At 34.7% G+C, this 12312-nt stretch overlaps 2 protein-coding genes across 3 annotated transcripts; one reads left to right on the top strand and one right to left on the bottom strand.

Moving 5' to 3' along the window:
• The first annotated feature begins 45 nt into the window (after positions 1–45).
• Positions 46–4797, top strand: LOC115957852 (protein IN2-1 homolog B-like). 2 transcript variants are annotated; one of them, XM_031076188.1, is made up of 10 exons: positions 46–320; positions 1650–1724; positions 1898–1958; positions 2384–2470; positions 3024–3122; positions 3202–3307; positions 3390–3466; positions 3683–3790; positions 4359–4439; positions 4557–4797. In XM_031076188.1, exons 1-10 carry the CDS (start codon positions 106–108, stop codon positions 4566–4568), a joined length of 921 nt encoding a protein of 306 aa, XP_030932048.1. In that variant the 5' UTR covers positions 46–105; the 3' UTR covers positions 4569–4797. The 2 variants fall into 2 exon arrangements, with proteins under 2 accessions (XP_030932048.1, XP_030932047.1); XM_031076187.1 differs by lacking the exon at positions 46–320 and adding an exon at positions 709–1044.
• Positions 4798–8200: 3403 nt separating this feature from the next.
• LOC115957851 (CDP-diacylglycerol--glycerol-3-phosphate 3-phosphatidyltransferase 2) lies at positions 8201–12106 on the bottom strand. The gene is made up of 7 exons (XM_031076185.1): positions 11352–12106; positions 10594–10691; positions 10428–10478; positions 10187–10300; positions 9191–9247; positions 8999–9084; positions 8201–8847 (listed from the first exon to the last, which is right to left on the bottom strand). The coding sequence occupies exons 1-7, from the start codon at positions 11908–11910 to the stop codon at positions 8727–8729; spliced, it is 1086 nt and encodes a 361-aa protein (XP_030932045.1). The 5' UTR covers positions 11911–12106; the 3' UTR covers positions 8201–8726.
• Positions 12107–12312: the final 206 nt, after the last annotated feature.

Here is a 12312-nt window from a genome sequence, read left to right as displayed (position 1 = left end):
TGGGGTGTAGAATTTTCCTTATTTTTTATTTGTCCCGCCCTATTTAAACATAAACTAACACCTTTTGAGCCTAAATTAACCATTAGACCAAACCCAAAAAAAAGAATGGCCGGTTTGAAAGTGAGCTTCAGCTGCAGCAACAATACCACTGCTTCGTCATTTCAGAATCCTTCAGTCCCTTTCTTTCTCTCATCATTCTGCAAAAAAGTAGTAACACAAATTAGATTCCCAAACACCATGATATCTCCTCCTAAGCTTCAACTTCAAGCACTTGGAAAAGCCAGAGCTGAAGTACTATTTTCTGCTAAAATGGCAGCTGGGTAAGTCTTAAGCCAATCTTTGTCTCTAAATGAATTATGATATCTAGAGTTCTTATTCTTAGGATAGCTCCAACATACCAATTGTAAAACCCTATTCATTCATTTTTAAATGAACCATGTCATCAATAATTTAAATTAACACTAAGATAATAATAAGGTTGATGATTGTGGTAAAATTCAATCCTTGTTTCAAAATGGATTGATAGGATTTTAGTAACCCTGAAAACTTCTAAATTCCTAGGTAACTTCACCAAAAACCAATTCAACAGCCAATAACTCATCAGCAAGTTTTATGGACCATCCAAAAGTGAAAAAAAATTGCACTCAGATTCCTTGTTCACCATTTGTTGAAACTATTGTAGGTGTAACTAAAAAAAGCATTCATTTTGTATGGATAAGTGAGGTGGGGACCGTGGGGTGTAGACTTTTCCTTATTGTCCTCATATTGGAACTCAAACAATCACAAACTGAGCCTAAGTTAATCATCAGACCAAACCCAAGAAAGAATGGCCAGTTTGAAAGTGAGCTGCAGCAACACTGTTTCCTCACACCTGTCGTTTCTTCGGGATCATTCTGCCCCTTTCTCCCTCTCACCTCTCTGCAAAAAAGTAGAAGTCACACAAAATGGATTTCCAAACACAACCATATCACTTCCTAAGCTTCAACTTCAAGCACTTGGGAAAGCCAGAGCTACAGTCCTACTATCTGCTAAAATGGCAGCTGGGTAAATCCTAAGTCATTCTTTTTTGGCAAAAACTTAATTTTGTCCTTGACTTTTACTTCATTTGGAAAATTAATTTTAAAATTTTCATTTTTGTTAAGGTTGCTCCTCACTCTGTCAAAATGAGCTGTTATTTCTTTCTACCAAATATATTAGTAAATAAACTTTATTAAACATTTAAAAAAAAAAAATTAGTACTCGTCAAACAATGATATCTATAAAAAAGCATATCTCATGAATGTTTTGAGTTAAATTTTTAATAAGAAAGTCAATTGGTAACAGATTCGACCAAAATGACCAGATTGACTCATTTTGATTTTGACAAAGTGAGATGGACTAAATTGACAAAAATTAAACGGAATAATTTGACATTAAAGTAAAAATCAAGGGACAAAATGAATTGCAACCTTTTTTTCTACTTGGTCATTGAGAAAATAGAGTTCTAGAAAATGAGAGCAACAAACATACCAAGCTTGCACACTCGAACAAACATTTTTTTGTTCAGTACACATTACACAGGCATCACTTACTTTAGTTTTCTGGTTTTACAAGGAGCCAAGTAGAAAGAAGTATAAATTTTACATTATGAACCCTCTTTCTCTCTGCAGAACTGTGAATGAGGTGCTTCCACCCTTGCTTGATTCTAGTTCAGAACCACCTCCAGTTTTTGATGGAACTACAAGGTTGGTTCATATCGGCTTCACTTTCTTGCACTTGTTTAACTATAATAGTGATTTTTTTAGGCCATCATTTAGTACTGATATACGTATTTGTTTCAAACTAATTTCACTTTTCTGTTTTAAATTCTTTTATGTGAATCTGACCATGATCGGTGCTGCATTTTCATATATTGAAGGTTGTATATATCATATATATGCCCGTACGCGCAGCGTGTGTGGATCATTCGGAATTGTAAGGTTGGTTTCAAAATTCTTCATTATCTGAGTACTTCTTGCTCAATATGTGTGTGCACAAGTAGGTGAGAATGGTACAAGTACCTCTGATTTTTCAGCTCCCTATGTTTGGTTAAAAATATCCTGTCTTATCTCAATTTTTGTTTATCTTAAGAAGATGAATGGAAATGCTAACCTCAACTAAGCCAAAAGTAGTTCATAGTTGGGTGGGCTCTAGTTTCCTTAGGTCCCTAATAGATAATGAAAGAAACTATATTTGCAATGGTCACTTCTCTTTTCTTAGCTGAGGGGGCAATTATGTTGCAAAAATTTCTTGTCTAAGGTGATTAATTCTCCATTTTTTGTGTTCTTTTTAAAAAAAAAAAAAAAAAAAATTGTGAAATTTATTCTTCTGTTTTGATTTGGTGCCTATTATGTGGGGGATACAGGGATTGCAGGACAAGATAAAATTGGTTCCTATTGATCTGGAAAACAGGCCTGCTTGGTACAAGGAGAAAGTCTACTCAGCTAACAAGGTGAAACACTATATAATCAATATTTTCTTCAGTTACTTGGATGTCACAAGAAAATATATATCTTCAGTTGTGTTTCCTTGCAATTAAAGCACGCGATCACACTCTACAATGCTGTGGAAAAATGAAAGAAGAATCATTAATGAGTAATTATAACATTTGTGGACAATCCTGTTTCTTTAGATAATCAAAACACGAGCAGAATAGACTAAAGACATGAAGCACACATCAAATTTTATTGAATTCTAGGTAAAACACTTGAATGATTTAATATCATGGGCAAGCTGTAAATATAGAATAACCTTACAGTGAACTAAGTTGGAAAGAAATTGTTAATAATAGATTACTGAGAGAAATAGGTTGCCTATATGCTTCCTCAAGACAGTATTTTTGTGAGCCAGTACTTATGCTTCATTGTTAATGCTTAATAGTGAAGGAGTTAACAGTGTCCAGGTTGTAAGAGAAAGAGATGGCTAAAGAAAAACCTGTGAGTTCTATGCCCAATGAGTGCTGCTTTTTTCTCTTCTGCAGTTCATTATGTGAATTTACTACACAGGTGCCATCATTGGAACACAATAACGAAGTCAGAGGAGAGAGTCTTGATTTGATTAAATACATTGACAGTCACTTTGAAGGACCTTCTCTCTTCCCTCATGTAAGATTTGGAGATAAAACTCTATTATTTATTTATCAGCACCACCATTTGTAAAATTTCTTTATACCTTGAATTGTAGGATCCAGACAAGAAAGAATTTGCAGAAGAGTTGCTGTCCTACACTGACACGTTCAATAGAGCTGTGATTTCTTCCTTCAAAGGAGATGGCATTGGCAATGAAGCAGGTGAGTTGATATCTGCAGCTTAACATTGTCATTTATAATTTAGTAATAACATATACAATACTATAGAGGTAAATTGCATCAGGTGCTGCATTCGATTACATTGAAACAGCTCTTTCCAAATTTGAAGATGGGCCATTTTTCCTTGGTCAGTTCAGTCTGGTAAGTGAAAATTATGTCTTTATGGCAATGAAATCTGCTTTCTGTCAGACACTGGTATTGAGTCTTGCTTTCATGAAGTGATGAAAGGTAGATGTTCTACAGTGCTACTCTAATAGTGACAGCCTTTTGTGGCCCTGTTGGGCTTGTCCTGTGTAAAGCTATCCAGTTTTTCCAATACAGGAAATAATCAGTTACAATTGATGTTTTTTTATTCAGGTGGACATAGCTTATGCTCCATTTATTGAAAGATTTCATCCCTTCTTCTTGGATGTAAAGAAGTATGACATCATAGCAGGCAGGCCTAAACTAACAGATTGGATTAAGGTATCCTTAATGATAGTGAATGCTTGTTTAAATGGTCTGATGTGCTAAAATGAAATCCACTTATTTCAAATGGATAAATTTTTCTCAAGAACTTCATAGTAGAGTTACCTTAAAGAACTCTAGAGGATTGTTATCCCTCCATTCACCTCATTTGAGCTGAAACTAAAGATAATTTTTGGGTTCAGTATACATAAAGGAAGAAATAGTCCATAAACCTTAATGCACATTTTTCAGGTTGATAAAGTCCTATTATGTCTCTACTGTATTAGATGGGCTAAACAAAATATAAGCTTATATAGTCTGACATACTCAAATGTAAATTTGAATTTATTCTGCTCTTCACACTAGAATAAAAAATGTGTTACAATGTGATAATTATAGTGGACATACAGTCAACTTGCGTATCACCAATAAGTGATAGCTCAACTAGCACTTCATTCTCCCATAATAATAATGAGAGTGAGGCCGTGGGTTCACGACCCATTGGATAGGTGTGTAACTTACCAACAAACAGTAATGAAGTTAGGTCAGTAGTACATATCATTTTTTTTTATCAATTATTGTGTAGGAGATGGACAAAAATGATGCTTACAAACAAACTAAAGGTGAACCAAAGGAGCTGGTTGATGTTTTGAAGAAACGCTTCTTGGTATTTACTCCTTCCCTTTCCACAATACAATCTGTTAAATTCTCTAAAAACTGTTGCCTACAATATGACTTGATAAAAGGCTGCAAATCCCTTTTTTCTGAACTTTTTCTTGTACAGGCACAAACCTGAAATCAGTCTCTCAAATTTACAGCTTCAGAAAAGGTATAAATCATTGGTAAAAGACAGGCAGCTATTTATTGTTTTGGACAACTTGATTTGGAGGAATTTCTGTAAAGATGAATGGAAATTGGAAAGATATTGTGTGTGTTACAACATATACAATTTGGTAGGCAAAGTTCAACTTGTGTTGATGTGGCTTGTACACATATATACATGGTATTAAGGACTTGATAGATCATTTATTTTGTCTAATTGATTTTATTCTATTCCTACCTTATGCAAAGCAAAGTCATAATAGATTAAGAACAGTTTCCCCCTTCTTGGGGCTTACGTCTGAGTTTTTGGAGGGAAGAAATGGTAAGATAGTCAAAATATCAATATTCCTAGGTGTGATTATATGTGTGGGGTCTCTCTTTGCACAAGGGCAACGTGGAATCATGATGTAAGTTAAGCTTATATATATACGCTACTAGAAAGATGTCACTACTTTTTCTCAAAAAAAAAAAAAAAAAAAGAAGAAGAAGAAAAAAGAATGATGACCACTACTTCATTACCCACGTAAGCATTGACACTAAGAGGAATAAATAGTTTTAAACTCATTAGATAAACTTTAAGGACCAATAGTATATTTTGGCCAATAATTTTTTCCAAATTTGAGAGGATTAGACACTCTAGGCCTTTTGTAAGTCCATTACTGAGGTCCACGACCTATGTTAAAGGGTTTTGTCAACTTTGAGGCCCAATCCCTTAGTGGCTCCACCATTGGTATTAATAATTATTATTACCAGTTGCAGACTCGCATAATGGTTGATGATTTTTCTTTTTTTGTTTAGTGAAAAATAAAAATGAAAATAGTAGATAAAGCTTATAACTTATAAGTATAAGTCTCAAACCAATCTTAAAATAATGTGATTATTTTCTAACAAATTATACTTGATACAATATATTAGATTTTCTAAATTAAGATATTTATATTTGTTATTTGAAAGTATTTTAAAGTTTGTAAGTTTTTTTTTTTTAAGGAAACATAATACATTTTACATTCAATTATTATATAGAGCAAGCTATTTTGTAAATAATGTAGAGTGCAGTTGGAATTTGTTTCTAATACTCCTTACAAATAATTCATCCTTTACATGACTTATATGTCTTGAAAAGTAAGCAAATTTACGTAAATTTAGCACTTATATTAGAAATAATAATAATAAAAGATTTCAATAAAATAAGAAAAATGTAGTTTATCAAGAACTTATCAACATTACGCTAAGAATGTGGCATAATTGTTAATAAAACAACTCCTCTTTCTATACAAATCTTTCCTCCTAAGCATCCTCAAAGTTAACCAAGTGGACCAAAATGGACCAAATAAACTAAAATGAACCGAAATGGACCAAATAAACTAAAGTGGACTGAATGGACCAAAATAAACTGAATAGGACCGGAATTACTGAATGGACCGAATTGGACCGATATAACCAAAATGGACCAAATAAACCGAAATGTTTTGCTTCAGCGTTTAGATGTATGTTAAATATAGATATATATTTTATGTCGTTGTTTTTGTTTTTGTTTATATTTGATCAATACTAAATAGATGTTAGTTTTTTATTTTAAAAATATATATACTTAAACTTTATGTTAGATTTTTTATTTTAAAAAAAAAAAATTATACATAAATTTTAGTATATTTCTCTTTTTTGAATGGTGAAAAAAAATAGTAATAATCTTCATAGTTTGACCCTAAAATTAATATTCAGGTTATGTTCATGAACTGTGATACACAATTTATCCATATATTGAGCTAACCTTTTTTTTCTCTTTTTTTCTTTTTGGAGTTCAACAAGATATATCGCATCTTCATGTCAATTGCATATCCTCTTTCATTTTTTGTAGGACTAAAACACAATCAAACAATCTTTACCTCCCCCTAAAATTAGCAAAACAGAACTGTTTTTGTACACGAACTATAAAGTAAAATAGCAATGATATTTAAGAAGCCAATTTTAATGGATGATGAAAATTTCATATTATTATTGGTTGATTTTTTGTTACCTCTCTTGCTGGATATAGTTACCTACAAGTTAACTAGGCATGCACAATTTATTTCATAAATGGTTGTATGGATGGAAGAGACCCCTCCTTCATCCAACACCAGATGGATTTAGATGCATCTGTTTAAGCATTTTAATGAAAATTGATTCAACTTTTTTTAAAATTATAAATAAAAAAAACTCACATTATAATCAGTAAGAATTTAATTAATTATTTTTTCTTCTTTATGTAGTTATAAAAGAAATCGATTGAATTAGAGTTTATTGGGAGTTTTAATACGTAATAATAAGGTTAATGAATTGGTTGCTTCATCGTTTTGATTTAGTGCAGATTCTACATCTCCAAATCAAGAAGCATGGAGCCATGGAGTCATAAAAGGCCAACCTCCGGCCAATTAATTGATGTGAGCCATCATAAAAGGCCAAATCCTTTTCCACTGCTTCACCCATCAGCCCTCTAAGCTCTTACCTATGACAAAAATCAAGAACCATATCACCCATACGCCACCAACCCAAAACCACCACAAGCCCAATCGACCACCTACTGATCCAATCGAAAAAACCTACAATGACCGTATGGCAAGACTGTGAGAGAGTCCAAAAACGAGGAAGGAAAGAGAGGAGAAACGGTTGGGACCACATGGGACAACATTGGCAAAAGCCATCACCGGCAATGGTGATAGCAAACAAAGCAATGAAGAAGGCAAGGCATGCCACGATGAGATGCAAAAGATAGAGATGAATTAGGGATAATCAATCAAAGTTAATTTGAACATTTTCATTTATGCTAATCGTGTTACTAGAATCTAAGCCGACATGTGGTCAACCTTGACTTATCTATTGAGAATCTTTAGCTAACTCCAAAATTTTGGAATTAAAGCTTGTTGTTGTATTACTTTTTTTTTTTTAGAATACTAAGTATTTTAACACATACATGCACATATAAAGAAGAGGGGAGAAGGTTTTAAAGAAACAAACAATAGTGTATATCCAAAAGGGCCTTTGTTGTTGTATTACTAGAAACTTAGTCATTAAATTAAAACACATGCCATTTTTTTGTTGGTTGGGAGACCACTAAATACTGCTAATGTGGTCCTTCCTACGCACAAAATAATTTCTACTAATTCAATAACCTTATGTTTCGTTATTAAAACTCCCATTAAACCAGTAACTGGGATTTTTTTTTTGATAGGTAGTAACTGGAATTATTGTGTGCTATGCCATCTAAATAGAAGCCATGAGATAGTGTTTAGAGCTCTATATATGCTTTTGACTCTGGTGTAGATAGCAAAAATTTGAGGTTTTGTCCATCCGAAAAGTTTGATGGTGATTAAATAACAAAAACATCAATTCAGGCTTGTAGAGTTGATCTACAAAAAGGAAACTTATCAAATCTTTGCCAAGTCTAACTTCACTGTAACAGAGGTAAGATTATTCTAGGGAACTGTCTTATAATCACAATGAACTATGGAAAGTACAATAAACTACAATCTACCTAATAATCTTAAGTATCATAAAACTGCATCCTATCAAAATTAAACCTTGCAACAGTTGAACCAGTAAAGGGCATTTATAAAAGGGGTAAAAAAATTAAACCAATAGTATTTTTCTTTAACTGCTTGTAATTCTTGTTTTACATTTACTAAATAAAAAATAAGAACAAACTTTCTTCGACACCAAAATAGCAATGAACCATATTACTACTAAATCCTCCAACCCTAGCCTCAAAGATCATGCATCCTCCAAGTCTGTTAAAATTATGAAGACTTATGATGGGGAAAATTTTATCAAGAACTTCTACGTCCCACTATTTCCCCAGTAGATAAGCCAACATGGCAATTTTGAGATTTGAAAGACACTGGGAAGTGGGGACAGCTATAAAACAAAGTAATAATACTAACCCCTCCAGAACAATTCAACTGAAATTCACTATAAATGGCAGGAACTTTTTCGAAAAACATATGTGCCCTTCACCCACTTATTTGAAGAACGCTGCTCGAATGAATGAAGATAATCATCAAACAGGTTGCATGCCACGAGTGCTGTTCCCACACCTAAATAAACCCTTGATGGGTAGTATAAATATAAGTAAATACCATGCAGCTAGCTAGCAACACTACCTCAACAATACTCTCCAAATCTTTCTCATGTACACAACTAATGACCACAAAGCAAGTCCAGCTGAGATGTAAAGCAAAACTACTCCAGAAGCTAATAGAATCCCTGGCCCTCCAAGACTGCACAATGAGGGTATAAAAAGAAAATAAGAAACATGGTCAGATATACTTCGAATAATATCCACAAAGTTTCTTTCAAGGACTACCTCTTTCATCTTGATTAAGCTAGAATAAAATAACCCATTAGGGCAGGAAAATGAGAAAAATGAACCTGCAATCTCTGGTAGCCAAAAGGATGGTTAGTGCAGTCATTTGTGTGGCTGTTTTCCACTTCCCCAAGTTATTTACAGCAACAGCCTGAAGATATTTATTGCTCTCATAATGTATTTCCAGCTAAAAGCTCTAATTTTTTTAAGAAAACAGATGTGGTAGTCAGTCAAAGTGTACAGATAGAAAAACAAACCTCTAAAAGCTTACTATTTTGAGATGCGGCCCATTCTCTAACAGCAGACATGGTTATCTATAAAAAAGTTCCAAAATAATTTGTCAGATGTCTGCTGTCAACTAAAAGATAACGGATCAAACAAGATACAATTATCACTTTCAGAAGGAAAAAGGAAAAGGAAAGGTGTGCAGCAGATGTAATTATAGAAATCCCATGAGCAACTATGACTGTAACATCATATGAGCCCAAAGTTAACACAAAAATATATATGCATAGTGTGCAGAGATGAACAAACACAAGATCATATTCAACCTAAGTAACAAGGATTCTTTTGATATCCTAAGACTTCTACTGTTGATGATTCAACAAAGCATTGCACACAGAACTAATGACAAAGGGATGATATATGCATGTGCATGTGTAGGTTGTATCCAGCGTATAAAACTCTCACTTTTGCGAGGTCTGGGAGAGGTGATTGGTAGACAGCCCTAACCAACCCCCTGCCCCCTTTTTTTTTTTTGGAGAGGCTGATCAAGGATAAATGTATGGAATGTAAAGCACATGGGTTACTTGGATTGCACACCATGGCTCCACCAATGGTCAAAGAAGATCAACAAAGCCTATCAAAATGATGAAGGTGGCTCACATTAATTATTCTAACAAACCACCAAAGAGGTAGCAAACAAAATCCATAAAGAAAGCGCACCATATTGGCCTAAATGCAGGACCATAAAGTCATGAAGGTGGAGGAGATGTTAATGTATCGTATATTTCACCCAAAATAATGTTAGTTTTTCTCCTAACTTTTTCTTTCTAAATTAAAATAAAATCCCATTGGGAGCTCATTTGCGACAACACTCCTTTTCTGTACACAGGTTGATTAGAGCTGCAACTCCTTCTGTCTAGTCCCAAGAGCCTCCATTGTCAACCAACCCACCAAAACCCACCTTACATATGTACCTTCATTATATATGGGGAATGAGATAAAAGAAAACCGCTAATAAAATACATTACCTCCCTACCAATTATGGCAATTGAGGGTGCAGTCAGAAACCATGGCACTTGTTCAAACATGGCGACTTCCAAGGGTCTGCTACACAACAAGACCAATGTGGCAGCAACCATAAGCTGCATTCAGTAGGCATGACAATCAAATAAGAACTCAAATGTTTCTCCCCAGTCTATCAAAGCACTTTTTATTGCATCAACTAACTAAAAGCAAAAGAAACATAAAAATTTAGCTAAAATACCATACCTTATCAGCTACCGGATCTAGAAATGCACCAAATGCAGATCCTAGCCTCATCTGAAATGTATGTAAGAATTTACCCGTTATAGAATGTCACAGAAATATTAAAATTTTCAAAAAGCGTTACAAGATCTGCTACCATACAGTTGGAAGGACAAAAGTACTAGCATACCTTCCGAGCAAGATAGCCATCAAGCCAATCTGTAACTGCAGCGGCGATGAAAATACTTGTTGTAGCAGTTGTTCCCCACCAACTATCAACATAGAAAGCTGACAAGTCACAACAGATATGAGAATGTTAGTCTCATCAAATGCAGGCTTCCACACAATGACCACTAAAATATACAATCAATTCAATAACCCTCTGCAACTCCAAATTTAGCAGAGCAGCACAAAGCAGCTCAGACCACCAGTGTACCACCAGCATAACAAGCACTAAATTCAGTAAATTGTAGAAGCATAAACACAAAACTAATTTCAATCAAGCAAATCAACTAGCCAACTTACCTCGTACACATGAATCACACAAACAAAAATCTGAAATTCAAAGGTCTACTGGATTAAATGATCTAAATTAATTCAACCCACAACCTAACCAAAGATGAATCAAATTCAACTGCAGAAAAATCCCACCATATAAAAGTTCACAAAACGAAGAACATACGATCCAAAACTCAGCTCTAAAAGATACATAATTGATCTCAAAAACATTATCATAAGTCAAAATGCAATCCATACTTGTTACTATCTCAAAACACCAAACTTTTCCACACAGATCAAATCCAAAAATACCAAAAGTTCCGAACTTTTTTTCAATCTAACTCCGATCGGATCATTTAAGCCCGACACAACACAACCCCATTTCTCAAAAACAGCTCCAATTTCAAAAGAAAACACTTTTCCACAACAAAAAAAGAAAAATGCACATACTGCTTATAAGAAGTGGCACAGCGGCGACACGACCGAGGGTTAAGACAGTAGGCAACGTGAGCAATTTCGAAGTATGATGCTGCTGCTGCTGTTGTTGTTGTTGTTGTTGTTGTTGTTGCTGTTGTAACAAATCGTTGTCTTCTTTGTTCTCTGCACCCATGTCTACGGCGAGACCCGACCCGGAAGAGCCAGACCCAGATTCGGATCCAGAGCTAGAGAATACTCTTCCTCCTTTGCTTTCGGAGCTAAAAGAAAAAGGAGAGGAGCACTTGTTGTGAAGACCACGAAACCCTATCATTTTAGGAGGGTTATTAACGTGCGCCGAAGGTATGTGGGGTGCGCACGGTACTATCCTCCACTCACCACGTTTATAAATAACAACAGGTGGTACTCGACTATATGGGGTTATGAAGGGTTTGGGCTTGGGTTTTGGTTTTATAACTAGTTTGGCGGCTGTGCCGGCGGTGGTGGTGGTGGTGGCGGCCACCCATTGGTGGCCGTGGCCGTGGCTGTGGGTGTAAATAGAAGCTGCTGTCATGGGCAGTTTGAGTCGTGACATGGCTGGCTCGCAAGTTACAGCGACTTCTAACTTTTTTATTACGAGGTTATTTTGAATTGAATGGAACCGTATTTATCGTATCTACTTCTAAGCTGAGGTTGGGTTTTTTTGAGTTCAGGATTCTGGGAATTTTGAGTCTGAGAATAGAGAATTTGGGTCCTGAATTATCGGGAATTGAGGATATATATTTATTTTTGTTCTATAATTATACTAATAGAATAGTCGCTGGACTCTTTTTTTTTTTTTTTTTTACACCAGAATTTGAAGTTCTTCGCCGCTAGCGGGGGTGGGGTGTGACGTGTGAGGTGTCGTAATAGTAAGGGGAATTCTAGTAATGGTGTTATTATTTTGTGTTTGTTTAAGATTTGCTTATTTTGCTAAAATTAAAAAAAAATTTGCTAA

Source organism: Quercus lobata, chromosome 8, assembly GCF_001633185.2.
Source record: "Quercus lobata isolate SW786 chromosome 8, ValleyOak3.0 Primary Assembly, whole genome shotgun sequence".
NCBI lineage: Eukaryota > Viridiplantae > Streptophyta > Magnoliopsida > Fagales > Fagaceae > Quercus > Quercus lobata.
This window is presented reverse-complemented; position numbering and strand designations above follow the sequence as displayed.